Source organism: Aspergillus thermomutatus, assembly GCF_002237265.1.
Source record: "Aspergillus thermomutatus strain HMR AF 39 chromosome Unknown NODE_299, whole genome shotgun sequence".
NCBI classification, from domain to species: domain Eukaryota; kingdom Fungi; phylum Ascomycota; class Eurotiomycetes; order Eurotiales; family Aspergillaceae; genus Aspergillus; species Aspergillus thermomutatus.
Genome location: NW_020798349.1, coordinates 20,561 through 32,370, shown reverse-complemented (window position 1 = coordinate 32,370; position 11,810 = coordinate 20,561). Strand labels below are relative to the sequence as shown.

Sequence of the window (11,810 nt, the reverse complement as noted above, 5' to 3'; positions counted from 1 at the left end):
TTGCCGGGCGGGTGTCAGGCAGCGCGCGGAGGGGGAGCTGTCCCTTATCCTAGGCAGGGCGCCTGGATTGAGAGCCTGTTCTGAAGATTCAATAGAGTATGGCCTTCCTGGGTGAGAAGGCTCGGTGCGTAAAACACCAGGACACAGGGGAATGTCAGGATTCGGAGTCGGAGCAGTCACGTGATAGCTTTCTGTCGCCCCTCACCGCCTGTAGATAATGTAGATCTGACCCTCGCGTTGCTTTGTTTTCTAGTTCTTCAAGCGATGTCTTTGTCAAAATGCAACCCAATTATTCATCGAACCTCGTGCCGTGACACTACATCGCTTCAAGAATCTCATAGTACATCAATCCTAGTTATCACACGCCATGAATACCCCAGAAACACCAGCAGACGATGCTAACGCCGTCGCGCAGCTGACTGCGCTGGTCGCGAACCTTACAGATACTGTTAAAGCTCAGGTCGAAGCGCAATCTGCTTCTAATGCTCAGATACCACACCTCACGAATCTTGTGCAATCGCTCCAAGCTCAGATTAGCACACCAGCCACCTCTGACGCCCAGAATCCGCCCACTGGTGCATCTCAGACGCTCCCCCAGTCAGTCATGAACAAGCGAACTTGTGACTTGGTATATTTTCAAAGATCTTCTCTTTAGCCAGTATTACCAAGCCGAAGCTCAAGTTACCCCACCGCGGCCATGGATCCCCCACCATTTTCAGATCTGCTTAAAGAAGAACCAGGAGCAGATATGCAAGTCTATGGTTACTATGTCTATAGCAGTATCCAAGGGCCTCATGAGAGCCTTATTCAAAAGGTTGAAGACTCAGTTGGGAAGCCTGCACAAGCACCAATCAGATACTTTGACTCCGCAGAGCGTCCAAAAGAAGTGAGAGAACTGTGGAAAGACTTTATCAACTACGGCATTAATGTAGGTGATTCCTTTGGAATTAGTCCCTGCCTCTGCATTTTAAACTAATAAGTGAAGTTGCCTGTTATTCTCTTGCCTCTGTTCAAAGACACGTCCGATCTGCAATGCCAGGGGCCCATTATTGTTTCTGAAATGGTGTCACCTCCGGGAACCCCAGCAACACTGCGAAGATCCCACCCCTGTCGTGATGGCATCTCCATATGGAGACCCATTCGAAATGGTGTTGGGCCTGAGCATGGCTTGTTCAGAGTTTATCCTAGGTCCCGGATGATTGAGTCCGAACAAGAGCTACGTGAGAGTGGAATCCCTGCTCTTGACATCCGCATCCGTGCCGATCAGGTAGATCATTGGCTTGCATATCGATAGGTATAGTTTGCTTTTTATTGCACTAGCCTATGGCGCCTCCCATTTCCTTGAACGACGCCGAGCACTCAGCAAACATTCGAGGATGTCTTTCCTAAGCCCGTGGATGGAAGGTGATAGAAAGGGTGCATATCTATTCGCAATGCTTGTTGCCTGTGTGATATTAATAATGAACCTGGTGGCCTAGGCTTATCCATACACAAACATAGTTCAGGTTAGCAGTTCAACAGAGTATTAGGGGTTATACAGATCAACATGTCATTAGTACCCTGCATATCAAGCTAGTCTAGGATAGCTATGTTGACGTTCTATCCAGACCTAGCCTGCAAGAAAAATTAGGCTCCTAGAGGTTTACTGGACGACATACATATAAGGAAGCATTTTTCGCCTGGCCCCCCTGGAACTCAGATGCATTGACACCAATGGCTTGCTCTCCATCATCAGTACAACATTCGCTCGAGTTATGCTTTTCGGCACTTTCAACTACGTTCTCGGTGGCAAGACGACACATTGGTATCCAAGAACCATCTCCTGCCGTGCACCGAAACGCTCTGAGTTCTCAGAATAGGGAGGCAGTTGTCACAGAATATCAAAGTCCTCAGCCATTGCCGCGGTACTCTAGCCCTTCGACGTCACGGTCGAGCGAAAGTACAATTGAGCTACCACTTTTTTTTTTGGCAGTATACGCCTCCTTTCCCACTAGTTCAAATGACCAGCGAAATGAGAAGACGGGACGGTAAGTTCTTCTAAGAGAATCTATGTATCCATGGCTGTTCCAGGAGCTGACAGTTACCTGTCTTAGGATGCTAGACACTCTCTTTGACGTGATCCCCATTGCTTATGCGGCTTGGTTTATATTCATTCTATTTGCTTTACTTTGCTACGTCTTAAGGCCAGTGTTCAATTGGTTCATTGACGAATATCGGTTCTACCAACGATATTATTAATTCCAAGGATGTCTTTCCCATCTGTCGCCTCAGTTAGTGCCTTGCTCATCTCAACCACCGAGTGCAGCAAACACTGGGTTATTGCCTTCAGGGGTTTTGGTACAGATGTCACTTCTAGTTATGAGGGAACTCGGATTCAAGAGATTGGCACCCCTTCCGATGTTTTGTCGGCCCTTGAATTTCACGTCACTGGTGACTGCCCGGGGATTAAAGAGCTGAAAGGTTATCTTTGGATCCCAGAGCACCTTAAGAGGTCAGTGCGGTGTCCTTGCATGGAGTGGGTGTAAGTAAGATACTTCTTATCTCATCGATTACCAGTCTAATCTGTTGCAGGTGGGCGATTATTTGGGATTACCAGAGGAGAAAATATATCAACATGGCGTCTACTGGAGGAATTACTCTCGAATAATTGTCGGATTACATGATTGATGCCCAGTTGGATGCGAATACCCTTTCCGAGATGATTGAGAAGGAGCTGGTGATTTGAGAATGGAACTTGTATACGCATTGTGTATAGAGTGTTGGCCTTTGTCTCTAGGGAAGAAATAAATGAGCATCTGTCCAGCGCACTGATCGCAGTATGAACACTTCAGGAGCTTCACTCATAAATGAACAGAATCCCAATATCATTATAAAGCACTATAGGTAGGTTGGGACTAAGCAGTGTTTGAAGGCCTTTGCGTACCACTACCACCTGTAGAAAGAGAGTTTTATAATGCGATGTAGACTTGAGGACAGAAATGATGGCTTGGGGGAGCTTGCCGGCTTCGCGAATAAACGCCAAGGGGACATCAACCCGCAAGGCCAACGCCGCCGCATAGACAAAGCCGCCGGCCTCAGAACACGCTACCACATTAACTTTGGCCCAGTCACCACTGAAGTAAGTTTGCAGCAGAGCTGTGCACAGGGCCAGCCCACCTGATCACTAGGAGATGTCGAGCACGTGGCGGAACTCGATGCCTGGGCGTGGGAAATTGGGTACCGGGCGCACCATGTTGGCCAGTCTTTGAAGGTCCTCATGAAAAAAGGCAAGCAGGTAGTGTTCGGCAAACCTTTTTGCCGCCTGGCTTCCGGTCGCGTCATTGTCAAAGATGAGACTAGGGCGGTAGTCCAAGGCCGTCAGATTCGACCTGCCATTATTGTTGTCCTTATCCTCGTTGTTGTCACCATCGTCATCAACACCCTGGCACCCTCGGCGCACCCGCCGCGTCTCTTCGCTAGCTTTGACGCGAACCTCAATCAGTCTGCTATCTGGCACCAAATGCGACAAGGCTGTGACCGGCGCCTCATCTCTCATCCCAGTGATTAGCAGCACATCCACATATGCAGCACCGTACACCACGTTCAGGAAATGCTCCTCGAGCAGCCAAGGTCGATGCCGTACCTGGCCCTAGAAAAATGTAGTCAACGCTGGCCGGTATTGCTCTTTGTAGCCACGGTCCCGAAGCAGGAGGTTCAGGTCAGCACTGGTAGCCGCCGCGTATTCTCACTTGATTGCATCGCTAATGCTGACTGCGCGCGCTGTGAGGCTTTTATGGGTGCAGGTGATGAACACAGAGACCCAGATGTCGGCGTAATAATCCTTACCAGCGCAGCTTTCGCCCGTGACAAGAATGATGAGCTTCTGTTCCATTGGCGGTTTCGGTAGCGGGCAGGCGTAAGCCAGCACATTGCGCGGGTCATAGCTTTGCTTAAGACCGGCTAGGCGCGGCCGGTTCGGTCCAAAAGCCTTGGCCGCTAGCGCGGTGTCTCTCGGGTCCGGCCCGAGGTCTGCGCCATAAACTCCGCTGCTCAAGGGCAACAAGTCTCTGGCGACGTTGTATACTCACCGCACGGCACCTCGAGCGACTTTAGTTTTATCTTGGTCGCGGGGCCAGACACTAGTCACCACGCAGGCAAAGTCCCAGTCTCGACAGCCGAAAGCAGTGGCATCGGCCGCGACGTCGCTGACCGCTCCTCCACCTTGCAGTAGATGAAGATAACAGAGTGGCGAGGGATGAGTCTCAACGGCTGCCACCAAGATGTCGGCGACGTTCTCTGCTCCGATGTGTTTTAAAAATAAACATCGCTTGAACGAGGAGGCCCCACTGCCACCGTTCCTGCCGTGCGCTCCGGCAACGTGGTTGCATGTTGAGTGAAGACAGTCATGATGTTAGGCGAGCTGAACAAGAGATGATCTGGACGATCTTTCTCACAACCGCCCAAGGCGCGGCACACCTTACGCCACTCAACTTGAATAGCCTTATCCGCCTCCACATCCTGCGTGACAAACCCCGTGACGAAGGGAGCAAAGCAGTCCAGTACCTTATCGTCATTAGGCACGCTACGGCTCTGGCAGGGAAAGAAGCTGTCCAATGGCACACTAATACATTGAGGTGCAGGGTCCTTTCACGATGGAAAACCACCACCATTCCGCCTTCGGGCCGCTCAACAAGCATTTCCAGCACCTGTTCGATGAATGTGGATTTGGGCTTCATGCCGTACATGGTGTGGCAGAATAGGATGACGTCGAATTTTTCGTCGCTACCACTCATACCAGCACCGGTGCCGCTTCCTGTTTTGCTATTCAGAACAAATTAGGTTTGATGGATGTCGGGCCGGTCCTCCAGACAGGGCAGCAGGGGCTGGATCTCTGAGGTAGCGTAAAGCCATTCTTCCACCCTTCTAGCAAACAGGCCGGTAGGCTCAAATGCAGCGTATCTCTTAACCTTCCGTCTCAGGTGGCCGGGCAGGTATCCAAATACGCTCTTCGGGCCGGGCCCAATTTCTAGCACAGAGACATGGAGACGCCGAGTTGAAGAGAGGGCTTAGCACTTGAGATAGCCGAGGGATGATGATGTCTTGGTATGTTGTCCTTCCTGAGCCCTGTATCAAGATATGGAAGCCATCGCTGTACTGTGTGTCGGATAACGGCTGCATCGGGAATGACGCCGTTGCCGTGGCTTCCTGCCTAAGGGCCGACTTGAGGGAGTCGAGAGTGGCCATGTTGGTTCATCATGACTGTGTGGATGGCGAGAATTGTTGATGTAAGCCTCAAGGCCATGGCTGGAAGGCTGAAAGCTATGCAAAGCCACGTGAGCTTCCTGGGGCGGGGTCGTGGATCGAAGTCTGAACATAATGCGCCAAAATTCAGTGAATTTTTTGCACAGCTATTGGTCGACTGAGCCCCACGCGCTCCCAGTCCATTTATCGACAGCAAACGACTAGAAAAAGCAAAAAAGGCGACGCGAACACGCTGTTGACTGCAGGTTTGAATCATTGTTCCCGCGACTGCCGCTAGGCCACGCATCAGGGTCCTCGGGAAGAGGCTAGTGCGCCACGGACAACTCTCGCCGCGACCAGCATGGAAACTCCACCTCCCATGGCCGCACCACCCAGACGGCTGGTCTAGTCCAGGCTAAACTTGCAAGAGGAGCTGGCTGGGAGATTATCAATCCTTTTGCGTTCCTATACAGTAATACATATCAGCTTGTTAATCTCAGCTTCGTCAGGGAGCGCCATCATGCAACCTGATATGACAAGCAGGTTTACCAGCCATATCTAGAGGAACTTATTACACCATCCTATTTATTTGCCTATTCTGACCGTCGGTGTGGATACTCTGCGAGTTGCAACTAAATCATGCTGCTCATCTCTAAGCGCTTTTTGGATGGTCGAACAATGTTACTAGGACTTTATATACTATCGATGTCGTACCATACCGTTGATGCTTGGGCGGTCGTTAACTAAAACTTGCGTTTGGCTAATAAGTGTTCATTCCTGAGCAGACTTTGTATTTGATTCTTGCGTCGCCATCACGGTTGAAACATGCTGATCATGCTGGCCATTTCGAAAATGTTGAATCATGCAGTTGATTCTTGTATGTTAATAATTTCAAAAGACTGGCAAGTACTACGTGGGCCTAGTGCAAGCCTTACCAAACTTAAAACTCAAGGGACGCAACTTTCTATCGGGAAATCTTCAGTACTCTCCAAGTTTGAAGGTCAAAGGGAGAACAATATCAGAGGGAAGTTGCGACCACTTATCGACGGTTGAACCAAACCAAAGGTGTTTTGAGCTCCCATTACTCTCATGATGTTGGCGTGCAAGTCACACTACACTACACTTAGCCAAAGTAGGACTCCTGCTATGCTCAAAGCTCTTTATGATCATCTTCCGGAAAAGCCAGGTATATACCTTATAGAATTGTGGATTTTCCTATACAACGAATATGGTATCTCAGTACCACCTTCCAGCATAGAGAGGACCCTTTCAGCCGGATGCTGGACAAAAATGAAATCCCGATAAAAGACCAAGGAGCAGAAGCCTGATCTACCAAAGTTCTATCTGAATAAGCTACCCGACTTTCGCTCATACAATCTTGTTTATGTTGATGAGTCTGGATGTGATAACGCATAGGATTCGGAAGGGCAGACTAGTCACCGCTGGAGGCGGCACCAGTTTCAAGTGGCAGGTTTCATCGGGGCCAACGCTACCGGATATTGCCTGCCTATACACAGGATGGTATAATTCATTGTCGTGTTTTTACGGGCTCAACAAATGCTGCTGTCTTTGAAGACTTCATTGAGCAGCTTCTTCATCATTGTGGAAGATGGCCGAGCCCAAAGTCTGTGCTAGTTGGCAAGCGGAACTCCACTCGGCACTCTCCGCTTCGTGAGATCACGTATTGAATGAGAGAATATCAATAATCCCAGTGGAAATCAGCGTATCTGTGTAAAAAATTTTGCGGTTCTTGAGGATCAAACTCAGTACAACTCATTTGTCATTGCCGTTCACTAGTATAAGTCATTCCATGCGTAGCATTATATGCATGGACATGTAGAAGGTCTCACTCATTGTAGACTTAAAACAGCTCGCTGGATCAACACAGGTAACGATTTGTGGTCTGACTAGTTGAATTCATGGTTTGAAGACAAAGGTGTGAGGCGCAAATCAGTTCTTCTATTCTGGCGGCTCATAGTCCCACCGGCTCCCTGACTAGCACATCTACTGAAGCATTTCTACGGCTAGTTCATTCGGACCGTGAGTCTCTTACACACACTTCAGCGGATTTTACTTCCATCGAACACTTAGTGACCTATCTTAATAGCCCTTCTATATCTTACACTGCGGTTTCTATCACTTTCCACAGCTCAACACGTTCGCCTGACTCAAACACCGCTGGAAATGATGCCTTGGCAGACGTGGCAGACGTGGCAAACTATCATTGGAACTCTTTAGTATTACCAGCATCTTGCGGAATGACTCAAGCACCGAACTAAATGACCGTATATCAACTCTGGTGCATTTCAACTCATTGAAAGGTTTCGAAGTTTGACTGACAATAGCTCTTCCAACGAGAATTTTTTATTAAACTCATTTTCACCTGTTCCCATTAGCAAGTGCTCTTTGAGAAGGCTTGGCTACGCACCAATGCCATGAATTTCGCAAGCTTTCCGAAGGAAGGATTCGGAAATGTCAAATTCGATACAATCAGCTGGAATCCAGCGGTAAGCAACCCAGTAATTATCATTCGCATACTGCAAGCCATTTGGGTTCATGTTCAGCGATTTGGCTAATGTTGTAGTGCGATTGAAGAGAATGCCCGTCGCTAGAAGTTTTGAGACACTGATCACAGCTATCATAACTCCTTCCCTTTCACTCAAGGGCCACTTGCTAATTATCCTTAAGATTTTTGACGGACTGTCCGATAATGCAATGAGGTCCGATGGCTTATTTCCTTCGCAATGATTTCGTAAAGCATCTTTGTCCACTAGTGAGCTGTCAAGAAGAGTGCCATAATGATAAGAAGGAGAAGTCAAAGGCTGTTTAGAAGAACGGAAGCCCAGGTCTTGGTCATGACGGCCATGGCATCCATTCCTGTAGGCACGATACAAGAGCTCTGGTGTATGTGATTCTGGATAATCCTTCGGCTGGTCGAAGGCTCGATCTATGAGAGATCTGTTGAGCATCCGGAGCGTTTCTATATCAATTTTATATGCCAAACTAGCGTCCCTGAGCCTGGTCTCGACAATCTTTATTTTTTCCTCCAGTGATAACCCGTCTCCGGTATCTGTGCACTCGAGGTTGGGTCTCACGTTTTGGGCTTTTACGCCGGTCACTTGCGATGCCACATAATGGAGACTTTCAGCAACGAAGATCTTATCATCGAGGAGACAGCAAAGTCGCTCTTGAAGCTTATTGTAATTGTCAGCTAGGTCGGCATTGCGTCGGATTGCGCGGTTCAGCTCTTTTTTCTCTTCCGTCAAAGGCTTATCCCTAAACTCAACGTAGTGATGTCTGACAAACGAGACCTCCCGGAGACCATGCATTTCTCTGACTTCTGGGACTGGCATCTTCGAAGATAATAGATCCTCAGCTGGCACGTTACTGAAATTGTGTGAAGCAGAGATGCTGATGGAATAAACTGGCTAGGGCAGTAATGCCGGACATGAGAGGAAAGTGGAGTGAAGGGCCTGGAGGGGCTTATTTGATATGCACGCGCAAGAAGATGATGCTCATCCCATTGTTTGCAAGCACAATTCTTCCACTGCGCGCCTAACAAAATTGGGCACCACAGCAACAGCTATTACCGTTTTCCGTTAGAAACAAGGGCCGTGAGAAGTAGAGAAAAGGAAAGGGTCACGGACGTCATGTGATTGCAACCATGATCCAATTCCACCATTCGCCAGCACGAATAGCAGCGTTGCCATCCATTTTCTCGTGCAGTTGCTAACAGCTGTTGCATGGCAGTGTCATTTGGACAGTCGCCCATATGCGCTCGCCTTTTGCAGTTTGTACAAGTCATGTGCCCGCAATTGGGACATGTGGCTACTTCACCATAATCGTCGCCTGATCGCGCTAACGGGAGTAACAGTGCTAAATGCCCTTAGGAATGCTGGCGCTGATCCCAATACACGAGATAATTGGGGTGCAACGGGTCTGTATCCCGCAGCAGCAGGAGGTAATACTGAGCTTGTCAGATACTTGCTGGGCACGGGAGCCAACCCATCTATGCAGACAGTCTTCGATTGGGCACCACTACACTGGGCGGCACATAATGGCAAGGTCGACTGCGTGAGACTCCTGATAGATGCTGGGGCCAATCTGTCTCCTCTATCAGACACGACAAAGACCCCTCTGGATATGGCTCGGAAGAACAATCAGTGGCTGATCGCAGATATGCTCATTGCTGCGGGCGCGAAAACAGCGCAGGAAGTCCTTGAGTCAGCTCGAACCGCGCAGATATATGATAGTCCAATGTCTCCTGAACAGGGCGGCGATGAGACGGACTGGGAGGATGGGAGTAGCGAGTACGATCAGGAAATGGTTTCTGAAGCCGATGAAACCGAAGACGATTGCAACGATCTTTCTTTACGTTGACATTCTGGTAGTATATCTTCCATGACACTTGGTCTTCGATGGTGCGGCGCGGAAGAACAGAGGATCTCTTTAGGAATTGCGGATTCTGAGACAATCGTATGTAATTATGTTGGCCGTCCTGCCCGTCTGAGACATATGGAAGGAATATAGGTCACATTCTACCTCCCAGATCCCAGCTGTTTAAAGTTTCGCTCCTCACTGGAAATTAGTAAATCTTACGATTTTCCATGGTATGTAACGTAGTTACAGAAGAAGTCTTGATTGGCTAGTGTCGGATTATTGGTAATCTGGTAATATGATTACGCTTGGAATCAGAGCATGTTCTTGTCAAATTGGACGATGTTTTTTCATATGTCTGTTCTTCTGTGTAATTTTCCCTATAATGAGCGACACGACCAGAAAACTCTGTGAGCTGGTCGGAATAGTCTAACTGAAAAAGGTAATCTGAGTGAGTGTAAAATATACCATCTGATACCAAAGATACGGTGCTTCGACAGCTAGCCTCTCGCGACACATTTGACAGGTTATTATTTCGAGCGACGGAAATACTGCTGGAGGACGAGGCTGGTCCTCTGATGATGTACAACCATTACTTTACGGACAATATCCAAAAGGCACCGCACGACCATTCCAAAAACCATCTGCAAAATTCAATGAATGATGCCTTTGATGAGGATAGGGATTTCACTCCAGTAATTCTTCCGATGAAGTCCGCAGATTGGTGACCTCTATTCACCAGGGGCCGACCGGACGCGGGTCCATCCGCTTTTCTCGCCCCCTGTTTGGTCATCCACTATGCCGCTTGTGAAGCACGGACCCTCGCTGATGATGAGAAGTTCGCGATTCTTCTGGATTCCAATGGGGAGATGGGCTCAGACCTTGCAATGAAATTAGTAAGGTAGATTTTGCACATTTTGCTTTATCTCATTTATTAAGCCAATGCAAGAATTATAGACAGCCTACTGCACAAATGATAGGTAACAAGTTTATTCATGTTGACACATCGGCGAAATTATCCTTGCCCTGCTCTGACAGCGGTTCCCAACAACTGAACACTATCCTCAGGCAAGCCGAGGCTCGTGATCACCGATGAGTCTATCATGTATTAGCAAAATGGAACAGCCCCATGGCGAACCATGCCTCCCCTATGGGACGCATGAAAGAACAAGCGGCGGCTGATTTCTTAGATTTCTATTATACCATCCCTGGCTGTGACATCACAATCTTCTTAGACAGGTCTAAGCTCGGAAACAGACATGTAGGCGGCGGTTTTGTTAGATTCTAAGCTTATCACCAATTCCTTCGCTCCTCTCTCCCTCTGGGGCCTGGGAAAGAGGTCTTTGATGCAGAAGTAGAAGCTGCCTTAGCTAGAGCTCAAGCAGCTATAGTGTTCCCAACAGCTCGCTTTGCCACTGATATATAGGTCTGTCTTAATAATCTGAAAGTTGCTATATGCCTTCTGCAACCTCTATAACTTTCTTCTAAGCAGCCTTTGAGTCCTTCTTTACACTTGCTGCTACCTGGCCACTCTGAGAAAGGCTCCCTCCCACACACTAAAAGTGGCTTAGTTTGGATCTACTGGGTCCGTGGACACGTGAAAGTCCCTGGAAACGAGATGGCTGACCTCATTGCTAAAGAAGGTGCTGCCTCTGTCTTTCCCCTCTCCCACGAGCTCTCATACGCCTCACTAAAGCAATGTGTCAAGGCCTATGCCCTCTTCACTGCACAATCACTCTGGCAGACTGTGGCATCACAGACATATTAAGACTTAGGGATCACTATCTCCTTTAAGCGCCTAGACGAGCTCTAGCTCTCCTGTCTTTTCCTTGGTCATATCCTCGCGGCCCATATTGGACATGGTGACTTTGAGGATTACCATAAACAATTTAACCACGAGGATGCTTATCTTTTCTGTCAATGCAGAGTATAGAAGGCATCCCTGCATTTTTTTCTCTACTGGATAGCTAAAAGATGTGCCCCCCGGCCTTCTTGCCCCTCTTCTGAGGTCATCCCTTTCGTTCTGGGCTCTGTGAAAGGAGCACAAAGGCTATCCATATGGCTTTTCTTTTGGAGTCTCGCTTCTTTGAAGATATCTGCCCTCGCCGACCTCCCCTTAGCATCTAAGCTAAGTTGACCCTATTTTCCTTTGTAGTTTCTTCCCCAAAATTTTCTTTCAAAACTAAAAACCATCGTGGCGGTGGAATAGCGGG

General features: G+C 48.4%; 3 protein-coding genes across 3 annotated transcripts; 2 read left to right on the top strand and 1 right to left on the bottom strand.

Annotated features, from left to right (window-relative positions):
• Positions 1–367: 367 nt before the first annotated feature.
• On the top strand, positions 368–1,294 carry CDV56_104182 (uncharacterized protein; the record flags this gene model as incomplete). Its single annotated transcript, XM_026757801.1, has 3 exons — positions 368–597; positions 778–928; positions 986–1,294. 3 exons carry the CDS (start codon positions 368–370, stop codon positions 1,292–1,294), a joined length of 690 nt encoding a protein of 229 aa, XP_026610580.1.
• Positions 1,295–2,836: 1,542 nt separating this feature from the next.
• Positions 2,837–5,223, bottom strand: CDV56_103786 (uncharacterized protein; the record flags this gene model as incomplete). The annotated part of the gene is made up of 7 exons (XM_026757405.1): positions 2,837–3,113; positions 3,165–3,628; positions 3,752–4,025; positions 4,068–4,275; positions 4,461–4,542; positions 4,608–4,792; positions 4,947–5,223. 7 exons carry the CDS (start codon positions 5,221–5,223, stop codon positions 2,837–2,839), a joined length of 1,767 nt encoding a protein of 588 aa, XP_026610579.1.
• A 3,819-nt stretch (positions 5,224–9,042) lies between these two features.
• On the top strand, positions 9,043–9,600 carry CDV56_103334 (ankyrin repeat domain-containing protein; the record flags this gene model as incomplete). The annotated part of the gene is made up of 1 exon (XM_026756953.1): positions 9,043–9,600. The coding sequence occupies one exon, from the start codon at positions 9,043–9,045 to the stop codon at positions 9,598–9,600; it is 558 nt and encodes a 185-aa protein (XP_026610578.1).
• Between the last annotated feature and the right edge of the window lie 2,210 nt (positions 9,601–11,810).